This window comes from Glycine max, chromosome 8, assembly GCF_000004515.6.
Source record: "Glycine max cultivar Williams 82 chromosome 8, Glycine_max_v4.0, whole genome shotgun sequence".
Lineage (NCBI taxonomy): Eukaryota > Viridiplantae > Streptophyta > Magnoliopsida > Fabales > Fabaceae > Glycine > Glycine max.
In genome coordinates this window covers 21,431,625-21,443,290 of record NC_038244.2, presented here as the reverse complement: position 1 = coordinate 21,443,290, position 11,666 = coordinate 21,431,625, and the positions used below count along the sequence as shown (strand labels likewise).

Genomic DNA, 11,666 nt, shown 5'->3' with positions numbered 1-11,666 from the left:
ACCAACAATGCGAAGCAATGTTTTCTGAGTTTAAGACTTTCCTCGCATCTTCGCCTATCCTTACTCGGCCTACACCTAAGGCCGAGTTGTTGTTATACTTATCCGTCTCTGACTTTGCAATAAGCTTGACTCTACTGCAAGAAGAAGGTTGAAAATAGATGTCAATTTACTATGCCAGTCGAGTACTTCAGAGAGCAGAAAAAAGATACCAAACTATGGAGAAACTCGCCCTAGCACTAATCAACTCTACCAGATGATTAAGGCAGTATTTTCAAAGTCACATGATCCCAGTAAAAACTGATCACCCCTTAAAGCAAGTGCTCAGGAAGCTAGAACTCAGCCAGCACACATACTATTCAATGGCACATTTCATTAAGGCTAGTCAACCATCATAGTTTAACATTAATTAGAGTGGGATCACGTACTAGGTAGCAATTCGTACGTTGCAGCATTATATAAAGCATATCAAATCAAATTTTTGTTACAACACAAAACCTAATATCAAATTTGGTTTGCAATTATGGCTTCTTCAATGAATGGTCGCAATGTAAGTGAGATCTTTCAAGGTCAAACTCTCTTGTACAAACACTTGTATGCCTTCATAGACTCTATGTGTCTCAAAAGGGTGGTTGAGCTTTGGATATCTGACAAAATCCACAACCATGCCCAATCCATTACTCTTCCTGAGTTGGTGTCAGTTCTACTAGTTCCATCAACTAAAATTGGCCAAGTGCAAAGCCTCATGCACTACCTTGCACACAATGGATTCTTTGAAAGAGTAAGAATCCATCACAACATAGAAGAAAAAAAAGCATATGCTCTCATTGTTTCATCATAGTTTCTTCTCAAAAGCAATGAGCTTAGTTTAGCTCCAATGGTTGAGTTTGTTCTCAACCCAACTCTGTCAAATTCATACCATCAATTGAAAAAATGGGTTTATGAGAAAGATCTCACATTATTTGACATCTCCTTAGGATCACAATTGTGAGACTTTCTTAATAAAAACCCTGCACATAACAAGTCATTCAATGATGCAATGGCTGATTCTCAAATGTTTAACTTGGCGTTGTGATATTGCAATTTGGTCTTTGAAGGATTGGAATCCATTGTGGATATTATTGGTGGAACTAGAACCACTGCCAAGATTATCTGTGAAGCGTTTCCTAACTTGAAATGCATTGTGTTTGACCGTCCACAGGTTGTAGAGAACTTGTCAAGGAAGCAACAATTTGACATTTGTTGGTGGGGACATGTTCAAATCTATTCCTAAGGCTGATTCAATTCTTCTTAAGGTATGTAGCATATTTGAGCAATATGGTCTAATGGACTAGTTAAGTTTCTGCAAAGTTATTTATTTCAAACCATTACTTAACTCCTCACAATTAGTTACGGACAACATTTCTAATCCTCTATCTTTTCTTTTGTTAATTTCTGCAGTGGATTCTACATAATTGGTTTGATAAAGATTGCATAAAGATATTAAAGAACTGCAAAGAATATATGAAACCATTCAAGTCACTATTTTTCAAGAATATATGAAAATTTATTGGTCTGAATTTAGCAAATTCCTTCAGCCAGTATCCATAATCAATCAATTTACCCTTTATGTTCATAATTATGTTTGTCCAAGGCCAAACATAATATTTGAGGACGACATTGATATCAACTTATAGTACATGGCAAGAGAAATCGGGGGGAGGGAGAAAAACCATTTTATAAAAAAAATTAAACAGCAAATTACTATAGTATCCCTTAATGAACTCAAATAATTAAAGCAAAATAGTTTATTGGGTTTTTTTTTTTTTTTTCCAAAAGTTCTTTCGTAGATTGTTAATGCACTCCTGCTAAAAATAGAGTTTGTGGACATTAGCGATCTCTCTTTTTTGCTAATAGTTTAGGTGTGTTGGATTTCAGGAATTTATTAGGTTAATGATAGGTTTCAAAATTCAAATAATACTTACCAAGTTACTCACATTGACAACAGATATTTAACCTACATCGTTGTGGGATACTACCTCTATCCTTCTATATAAGACCTTTTTAACTTTATTGATTTTTCTTTTTTTATAAAAGTTTCTTCAAAAAGTCTATTGCATTAATTAATTATAATATTTTCTCTCTAAACATTAAAATAGATGGTATGTTTGCAAGGACAGATGCACAGGGCCTGCCAGGGGCTTTAGTCCCCCCTCCCTTAAACTTCTTTAAATAATATTATTAATAATATATATAATAACAATTAATAATAATACACTGCTTCTAGGAAAAATAAAATCAAATAATATAGTAGTCAGTATAAAATAATATTTATTAATTAATAATATGTATTACTTCTGATTAAAATAAAATAATGCATTGTTTAATAAATCTGATAATAATTTCACTAATTATATATTAATCTTTTTAATACAAAAAAACACTAACTTTTTTTAATAATATATATTGTCAATCTAACTCAAAGAGATATATGTAAGGATGATACACCAAGAGTATAAAATAGTTTCACACATTTAATCATAGATCACCATTGATATAACTTTTAAAATAATTATTATAAAATTCAACAATCTTATCATACACGATAAGTTGTGATTGAAAGACGATATAAATTTTTTTACATTGTCAGTGTATAATCTTTTTTCTCTATATACATATTAATAGATTTTATTTTTATATCATTTTCCATCAATTGTCATGATATAGGCTAAACATAATATTATTATCTATTTATATATCTAATTATTAACATTAATTACACACATAAACATGTTATTTATAATTGCTGATGACTTTTGTTATTAGTATATTTGATGTGTTTGTTACTTTTTCTACCGTGAAACTATTATTGTGAGTGTTGTTTGATTGTTGTTGTGTTATAGAGAAAAGAAATCTTTTAAAACTTGAAAAAATTATGAGTTATAAACTCATGTATTTCTTTCTTGTATAATTTGAAATAAAAAATAATTTTTATTTTACCTATAAAACTAATAAATATTTTTATAAAAGACATTATTATTTAAATATTTATCTTTTAGAACTTAAATATTTAAATAGTTAAAGTAAAAAAAAAGAAAAACCAGTCTTCCTGTAATGGTTTCCTGGATCCGTCTTTGTATGCTTGGTTTAGAAGATAAAAATAAAAAAGATGTAAATGTAAGATAATTTTTTAATTAAAATCTTTTATTTTTGAGAATCACGAATCCTCATAATTATATTTCGTAAAAATAAAAAATTTATTTAGTTAATTATTGAGAATCTTTAGTTAATTTTCTTAAAAATAAAAAAAATTATACATATTTTTACTGATTGTTTTGAATATTTATCACATTATATAATTTTTAAAAAATACATAATATTTTTACTATAATAAAAGGAAAATAAATTCAAGAGTCGGGAAATTAATATTCCCACATCCTGGAAATTTTTTTTGTAGAAAACTGACTAAAAAACATATTTGAAAAACCTCATTTCCCATTAATTTTTTTAAAAAAGCATTCCAAATATTCCAACCTATATTTCAGTAAAAAAAAAAAAAAATTCCAACCTATAATTTTTGTAAAACGAAAAACTTCTGTCGTACCAAACGCATCGTAAAAGACCAATATTTGCACGTAGTTTATTTCTCTACGACCGAAGTGTTCCTAATTTGAAGTTGTCTCTCGACACAGTGGAACGACCAAGGCTTCTCTTCACCCTTTCCCTAGCTGCCTCACCCCACCTCGGTTCTTGGGAGGGCCTCCGGTAAGAACCTGCTGTTATTATTATTATTAGTGTTGGTTTGTTGGGTTATTGTGATTGGGTTTCTCTCTTCCTTTAAGGTATTTGATACAATGTCTATTCTAATTAGCAGTAGCTTCTCCTTCATCGGTTTCGTAAATGCTGATTGGGTTTTGAGGATCTATTGGTCCGTCTCTTATCTTTGATATTTGGGTGTTAGTGTTATGGTAGTGTCTAGTACTCTTCTTTTTTCAAGGTATTTATTTGAGTAGTTTACACAAGGTCTTAGGTTGTAACCTTGTTGCCGCAATTGTACACACACACACACACACAAAAACAAGGTTGGTCATGTTGTATGATTCCGCAATACTTTGATGTACTTAACTGAATGCCGTTTTTCAATTTTCTGGCTGCTATTGTTACTTTTTCATTTTGTATTACACTGTTGGCTTTCTTTATGTTGACAGAACTGAAAAGAGATGGGATTACCAAATGTTTCTGAGGACTTGTCATCAGAGATGGAGGTTGATGCCTTTAGACGCCTTTTTCCACTTCGATATTTTGAGCGTCATCTTGCTGAATCTATAAGGCCTGATGGTAGACCACTTGGAAAAGCTAGAGAAACAAGTATTTTTCTTGGTTAGTTTCTTTTTTTTTTCTTCTAATTTTCAATCTGCAAAATCTTTGGCATGTAGTGTGTTATTCACACTTGGAACAAAACTTAGGTGGTTAATTCATTTGATCAGGTGCTGTTGCGTCTGCTAATGGGTCGGCTCTAGTGAAGATTGGATCAACTGTTAGTCACTATTCCTGTGTCTTTTTTGTTAAATGTTGTGAAGTTAGGTTCTTGATTTTTTTTTATGAGATGGATTTAACGATTTCCTAATTGATCTCTGCTCAGACTATATTGACTGCTATTAAAATGGAAGTTATGACTCCGTCCTTGGAGTCACCGGATGAGGGCTGTCTAGGTTAGCTTTTACTTGCTGGGCTACTTATGTGTTAGTTATTAAATCTTCTGCTCGCATATGCCATGAAATTAACTTCTTAATATCTATTATTTCAGCTATTGATTTCCACATGCCTCCAATTTGTTCTCCAATAGTTAGGCCTGGCAGGCCAGCTGAAGCATCACCGGTGGTGTCAAAGCAGTTGTCTGACACCATTTCTAGGCATGTTTTAATCTTTGTTGTCACACTATTAAGTTCAATTATTTCGGATGACCCAAGAAACTAATTTTATCAAATTCACTCCACCTATTTACCACTAAATAAAAAAAAGGAAGCACAAGAAAAAGAAGAAAATAAAAGGGAATGTTTAACATCTGGCTCAAACATATGAAGAAAAAATGTGTTCATGTCTGTTTGTAATTTATTTCTTTGAGTTATACCAAAGCCACTTCAGCCTCCTTTCCCTTGAGTATGCTTTATACTCAAGGCAGATGTTCCCTTTTTGAACGAGGATGTGCAGAAGTAATCGTGCCATACCCCGGCACATATGTAGATATATTCTTACTGCAAAGTACATAGAATCATGAATGTGTAGGAACATTTAGCTGAAGGTATGCTGTTTAAAGTGGTTAGCAGACTAGATAAAAAAATTTCCTCAATTTAATCCTTTCAATGGTTTGCCCCTCCTGCTGTCTTTATGGACTTGTATTTGTATCATTTATGTCAACATTCATGGTGATCAATAATCTGGATTGCTCGTTTGATCTGTCAAATTGGACTCCAGTTGAAATTAATTATCCTTTGTTTTTCAACCTATACTTTTTTCTGCAGTTCCAAAATGATTGATTTGAAAGAATTGTCCTTGGTCAGTGGAAAAGCTGCATGGATGGCTTACCTGGTAAGCTTTCTATATGGACTACAGTTACGAAATTTCACAAATCAATCATAGAATGAATGGATAGCACACCACATTGGTGTGAGGTAACCTGACTTTGTTTCCTCTGATTGTGATGTTATCATTTTATTGAATGACAGAATGCTGCCTTTATCATGCAGGATATCTACTGTTTGGATGCCGATGGTGCTCTTTTTGATGCTGCATTACTTTCTGCCGTTGCTTCCTTATCTCATTGTAAGTAGTGCATCTTCAGCATAATTCTGTCATATTATGAATATGTTAGACCCCTTATTCAGAATAGCAAGTCCCACATTTGAAAACTGTACACCAGGAAATTTAGGAACAAAGAGAAGAAAAATAAAGCAGCTGATGATATATCAGCCAATGGGATTAGATATAATAGTGTTGTTGCAATTATTATGTTTATCTTTTAGTTGTTATTCTGTTCTGTTACTTTGTCAGTTTAGTCTTCGGGAGGTTATTATCTCTTGTTATGTAGCACTGGCTAAGGAGGCTACTTTTGGGAAGCTCTTGGTCATCTTTATGAAAACTATTGGATTTTTTAGTAGAAACAAAGGACACTTTGTCCGCAGATTGATGTATATGGGTTTGCCGGGTATTACTCTAAACCTTGTATTCATCTTTCTATACCGTAAGAGACAATAGTGGGTGGTGACTGGTAGGACCATCAAAGAGAAAACGTAGTTTGTTCTGTTGAGATGAAAAGGCTGCAAACCATGTGGAGATGATGTTGTCTCTGGCGAAGATGAGGGGGCAGATAAATCATTTGGACACATCAACATTGTGCATAGGACACTTCCTGTGTCATTACTGTAAATCTTGTGCATTCATATAAAATAAAGTTATTCCTTCTAGGATAAGGTTCCTAACAGAATCATTCAAAAGATAGACTTTTCTTGTGCTTAAAGAGAAGTTGTGTGTTGCTGTTGATGTTCTCAATGTGATGCCTTTAAACACTTGTGTTTTCTGCATTGACAGTGCAAATTCCTGTTGTTGCCATGAATGATGATGGCAAAATAGTACTCGTGTCTGAAGAAGATGGACAAAAGCGAGAACAGGAGCCAGTCAATAAGGAGAAGAGGAAGCTTACATTAAGAAGCATTCCATTCTCATTAACTTGCATACTTCACAAGAATTACATATTGGCTGATCCTACTGCAGAAGAAGAATCCATTATGGAAACCCATGTAACAGTAGTTTTGGATACATCCGGTCAACTAATATCTCTTTACAAGCCTGGTGGGCCAGTTCTTGCCTACACTTCTGCTATCCAGGTTAGTTTGCACATTGCAATGGAACTAACGAGGTGAACCATATGACAGTTATAGATTAACATTAATGCATCAGTGAGCAATTTTTGAAAATTACTGTAAATACTTTTAAAATTTTAACTCAATCCTCCAAATTTAAACGAATATAAGATATCTGAGGTCCTATGAGACCTTCATATGCCCCAACTGATATTCAAAGCCGGACGGCTTGCTTCTGTCTGATCGAGGTTCAAATTTATTTATTAAAATCATCTTTCAATGTTTAACATTTGATAGTGGAAATTCAATTAGTGTACATTAAAATCCCCAAAACAGTAAAGTTTAGTATTGTACCTGTTATTCCTCTAAAAAACAGTACTGTACCTGTTATGAATCATTTACTGAAGGGCGTGAAAGAATAGTTCGCGTATATAATATGATCTGTGAAATTAGAGTTATAACGATACTTTTGGTTTCAGGATTGTGCTGCGTTAACCCGGCAAAGAGTAAAGGAACTAAAGAGCTTCTTAGACAAAGCAAATTCTGCTATGGAGGTTGAGTAGAAGTATAAGGTCATCTTTATTGTCCTGAATGGTTATTTAAATTTGTACATTGTGGATCACAGGTACTGCGGCATTTCATTATGGAAAAAAAAATCTTTTCACGAATTTTATACCATCTATTTGGACATTATGTTTTCATTCCGGCATTTGATTTCACATGTGGTTGATGGTTTTGGGGATATGAAATCAAGAGGAATTCTATTGTCACTCTCAAACACACTCTTTCTTATTGGTCCACATCACCTTATTTTTTTAAAACCATCACTTGTCTCTACCGTTTCTCCAGGTTTAATAACTTTATAAATCATCGAGACTAACCTGAAGTGAACAATCAAGTTTGTTCGTTAAAAAATTACTTCTTTCAAAATTAAATACTATTCACTTCAATTTGATATGAAAAAATAATGCTACTGATGTTAATTAAACATAAAATTTGTTAAGAAGAAAAGTTAAATTACTGTTCAACCATAATTTCCCTGCATCTAGGCACTATCTATGCTTTCTTTTGCTTCATACATATCCAATTTCAAGCTTTTTAACTGTTATAAGTTATTAACATATTATATAATCAAATAAAGCTTCCTCCTTTTTTTAATTGTTTTAGGTTGATTTATCTCCTTTAAAAAAAAAAGGTTTATTTATCTATTTTTGCTATTTTTTACCTTCATTACCTTTTTCATTATTGACAGTAAAATTTCTGGATACAAATGAAGTTGTTACAAATTAGAACTTCTGCTAGTTCATAGCTTTACGAATTACAAACACATCCATAAATTTTCTAGAATTTTTTATTGGGAGATGTTTGATTTCCATTATGCATTTTTTTCTCTTCAAGGATTCATGTTAGATTTGTGAAAAGTTACTACTAGAAATTTGCAGTTTAGAATTGCTCACCAATGATTCAATAATTATTTAAAGTCAACATCTAATTGGATAACTAATTAATTTAGTATTCGATTTTTTCTCACTAAAAGATACTTTTTCTTATAACGAATATATATTTTGGTACCAAATAACGTATCACTTCAAAGTTAAAATATTCCCTTTAAATTCATTCCCCGTCCAAACGTTTTCTTAAAATTTTGATGCATGAGTGTGATCCGGTAATAAATTTTGTTTTTGTTATGATGTTATTAGTATCAAATATTTATCGATTTTATTGGTAGTTAAATTTTGTGGAAGAATTCGATTAATCTTTCCTCATAATATTATTTTTTTTTCATTCATAAGGTTCGAATGTAAAGTCTTGTTGAAGATGATTGAGTTGAATATCACTTAAATTAATAATTTATTACTATTCGATGATGAATTTAATAATAAATTATATTTTAAAAAAAATTAATTTTAAGTTGAAAGTTTAAAAATCAATTTCTTATTTAAATTGTTGGCTAAGCTTCAAGTTTTCAACCACCGCTTAGCTAAGCAGATGCATTATGTGATCCCACGCCAATTAATATATATTTTGGTTGAACTACGACTGCGGACTGAATAATGAAAATGAAGTGTAGGGAGCGTAAATATACACGACTATTGAACAGCGGCCACAAAGTTGGACTAATAAAATTGAATTATTGATGCGTCTCTTTCTGTGAAATAATCCAGCCATGCATGCTTACTTCTTCTATACGTTCCCAGCTGGACAATATACCAAACTGCATTATATTTACATTTCATTTTCATTAGTCAGTCAACAGTCCTAATTCAACAAAAACATATATTTCTTTCGCTCTCGATAATAGTAAAAAAAAAAATATACTTCACATTTATTTAAAAAATTAATAAATTTTATTAAATTATGTTATTTATAATTAAAAATAAATATTTGTATTAAATTATCTTTTATGAAAATTTAATATCAAGCTTAAAAAATAATATTATAGACTTTTATTATATTTAAAATAAAAAATAATAGACTTTTATTACATATATTTGATAACAAAGTTAAGGAGTATATTAATTGGAGTGCAATATCACAGACAGTGCATGTACTTTTGGGCTGTAGAAAGCTTTAGCCTCCAAACTTTTTGACTTTTTGTTCATTTGATTTGTGGTGCGAAGGGTGACTTGGTGAAGTTGTGACTTGGTGACTTGTTGGTCATGAGTTCGAATCCGGAAACAGTCTCTTTGCATATGCAAGGGTAAGGTTGCGTACAATATCCCTCCCTCATACCTTCGCTATGCGAAGAGCCTCTAAGCAATGGGGTACGAAGTTTTTTGATTTGTGGTGCGTAGCATAGTTATAATCTATGTATGACATGTTTCATTTAGACTAGTCAACACTAGGTGGTAGTTGTAGTGTTATATAAAGCGAACCAAATCGAATTCTGAAACACCGTACAAAACATAAATTTGTTTGCTATTATGGCTTCTTCATTAAACAATGGCCGTAAAGCAAGTGAGATTTTTCAAGGTCAAGCTCTCTTGTACAAACATTTGCTTGGCTTCATAGATTCTAAGTGTCTAAAATGGATGGTTGAGCTTGACATACCCGACATAATCCACAGCCATAGCCATGGCCAACCCATTACTTTTTCAGAGTTGGTGTCAATTCTACAAGTCCCACCAACTAAAACTCGTCAGGTGCAGAGCCTCATGCGTTATCTAGCACACAATGGATTCTTTGAGATAGTAAGAATCCATGACAACATAGAAGCATATGCTCTCACTGCTGCTTCAGAGTTACTTGTCAAAAGCAGTGAGCTTAGTTTAGCTCCAATGGTTGAGTATTTTCTTGAACCAAATTGTCAAGGTGCATGGAACCAGTTGAAGAGGTGGGTTCATGAGGAAGATCTCACAGTATTTGAGGTCTCCTTAGGAACACCTTTCTGGGACTTTATCAATAAAGACCCTGCATATAACAAGTCATTCAATGAGGCAATGGCTTGTGATTCTCAGATGTTGAACTTGGCGTTTAGAGATTGCAATTGGGTCTTTGAGGGACTGGAATCCATTGTGGATGTTGGTGGTGGAACTGGAATCACAGCAAAGATTATCTGTGAGGCTTTTCCTAAGCTGAAATGCATGGTGTTGGAACGTCCAAATGTTGTGGAAAATTTGTCAGGAAGCAACAATTTGACATTTGTTGGTGGGGACATGTTTAAATGCATCCCCAAGGCTGATGCAGTTCTGCTTAAGGTATATGCATGCATGTGCAAACAAAGATTTTCTAAACTTGTTCACAGCTACAGTAAATTTATGTTAAATCAATTCTAACTTAATATACCAACATGTAACAGGCCTATAATAATGCGTGGACATAAGGTTATTTCTAAACCAATAACCAAAATTCAAATTAAAAAAATAAAATTAAAATTTAATACATTAATAAAAAAGAGATATTTAAGCATTCTTCTGAAACAATGATATTTTTGTTAATAAGAGGCCATAATAGGAGTAAAGTGAATAAAAAATAGATATTTTTTAAAAATTTATTAAAATTATGTTATTTATTTAATAAAATAAAATATATCATTTTTAATTAATAACATCGTATGTATTTTTAATGTGATATATATATATTTACATTTTAAAATACTTATATATAAGAGATTTTGTTTATTGTTTTGTCCTAAATCTACAAAAATGTCTGGATCGATCAACCTAACATAAGTTATTAACAAATTTCTAATCCTCCATTTTTTGCAGTTGGTTTTACATAATTGGAATGACAACGATTGCATGAAGATATTAGAAAATTGTAAAGAAGCTATTTCAGGTGAAAGCAAAACAGGAAAAGTAGTTGTCATAGATACTGTGATAAACGAAAACAAAGATGAGCGCCAAGTTACTGAACTAAAGCTCCTTATGGATGTACACATGGCATGTATTATTAATGGAAAAGAGAGAAAAGAAGAAGATTGGAAGAAACTCTTCATGGAAGCAGGGTTCCAAAGCTACAAAATATCTCCCTTCACAGGATATTTGTCTCTTATTGAGATCTATCCTTGAATACTGACGCTGCAATATTCCATTTAGTAGTTAATTTGCATGTTATCAATAAAATAAAAGTTATCTTTGTGTTCGTCTTGGCTTAAAGCTGAAAACCGAAAGTAAAAAATTATTTTATTAAATTATAAGTGTTTGATAAAATTATATATTAAAATAGTTGAAAATATAAAATAATATGAATAAAAATATTTGTGTGATATTTTAATATAAATTTCAATTTTATTATGTTGATAAAATATATTTTGGGTATCTATAATTTGTTTTTAATTAATTTTAAATGCTTGTAACTTTTTCTTTATTTATAGATTTTTATTTGTTT

The 11,666-nt window shown here is 31.7% G+C and overlaps 2 protein-coding genes and 1 pseudogene across 2 annotated transcripts; all 3 read left to right on the top strand.

Annotated features, from left to right (window-relative positions):
* Positions 1–520: 520 nt before the first annotated feature.
* On the top strand, positions 521–1,539 carry LOC102661253 (isoflavone 7-O-methyltransferase-like; annotated as a pseudogene).
* Positions 1,540–3,581: 2,042 nt separating this feature from the next.
* LOC100776087 (exosome complex component RRP43) lies at positions 3,582–7,504 on the top strand. The gene is made up of 9 exons (XM_003531812.4): positions 3,582–3,741; positions 4,185–4,356; positions 4,464–4,513; positions 4,619–4,688; positions 4,784–4,889; positions 5,499–5,565; positions 5,724–5,799; positions 6,565–6,860; positions 7,316–7,504. Exons 2-9 carry the CDS (start codon positions 4,197–4,199, stop codon positions 7,397–7,399), a joined length of 909 nt encoding a protein of 302 aa, XP_003531860.1. The 5' UTR covers positions 3,582–3,741; positions 4,185–4,196; the 3' UTR covers positions 7,400–7,504.
* A 2,211-nt stretch (positions 7,505–9,715) lies between these two features.
* Positions 9,716–11,420, top strand: SOMT-2 (flavonoid 4'-O-methyltransferase SOMT-2). Its single transcript, XM_006586386.3, has 2 exons — positions 9,716–10,534; positions 11,045–11,420. The coding sequence occupies exons 1-2, from the start codon at positions 9,761–9,763 to the stop codon at positions 11,345–11,347; spliced, it is 1,077 nt and encodes a 358-aa protein (XP_006586449.3). The 5' UTR covers positions 9,716–9,760; the 3' UTR covers positions 11,348–11,420.
* The last annotated feature ends 246 nt before the right edge of the window (positions 11,421–11,666 follow it).

Bases quoted from the DNA above. Each gene is read 5' to 3' on its own strand.
- LOC100776087 (XM_003531812.4), top strand. From the start codon at position 4,197: ATGGGATTACCAAATGTTTCTGAGGACTTGTCATCAGAGATGGAGGTT. The intron at 5,566-5,723 runs GTAAGCTTTCTA...TTTATCATGCAG, and splicing joins CTGCATGGATGGCTTACCTG to GATATCTACTGTTTGGATGC. The intron at 5,800-6,564 runs GTAAGTAGTGCA...CTGCATTGACAG, and splicing joins CGTTGCTTCCTTATCTCATT to TGCAAATTCCTGTTGTTGCC.
- SOMT-2 (XM_006586386.3), top strand. From the start codon at position 9,761: ATGGCTTCTTCATTAAACAATGGCCGTAAAGCAAGTGAGATTTTTCAA. The intron at 10,535-11,044 runs GTATATGCATGC...CATTTTTTGCAG, and splicing joins CTGATGCAGTTCTGCTTAAG to TTGGTTTTACATAATTGGAA.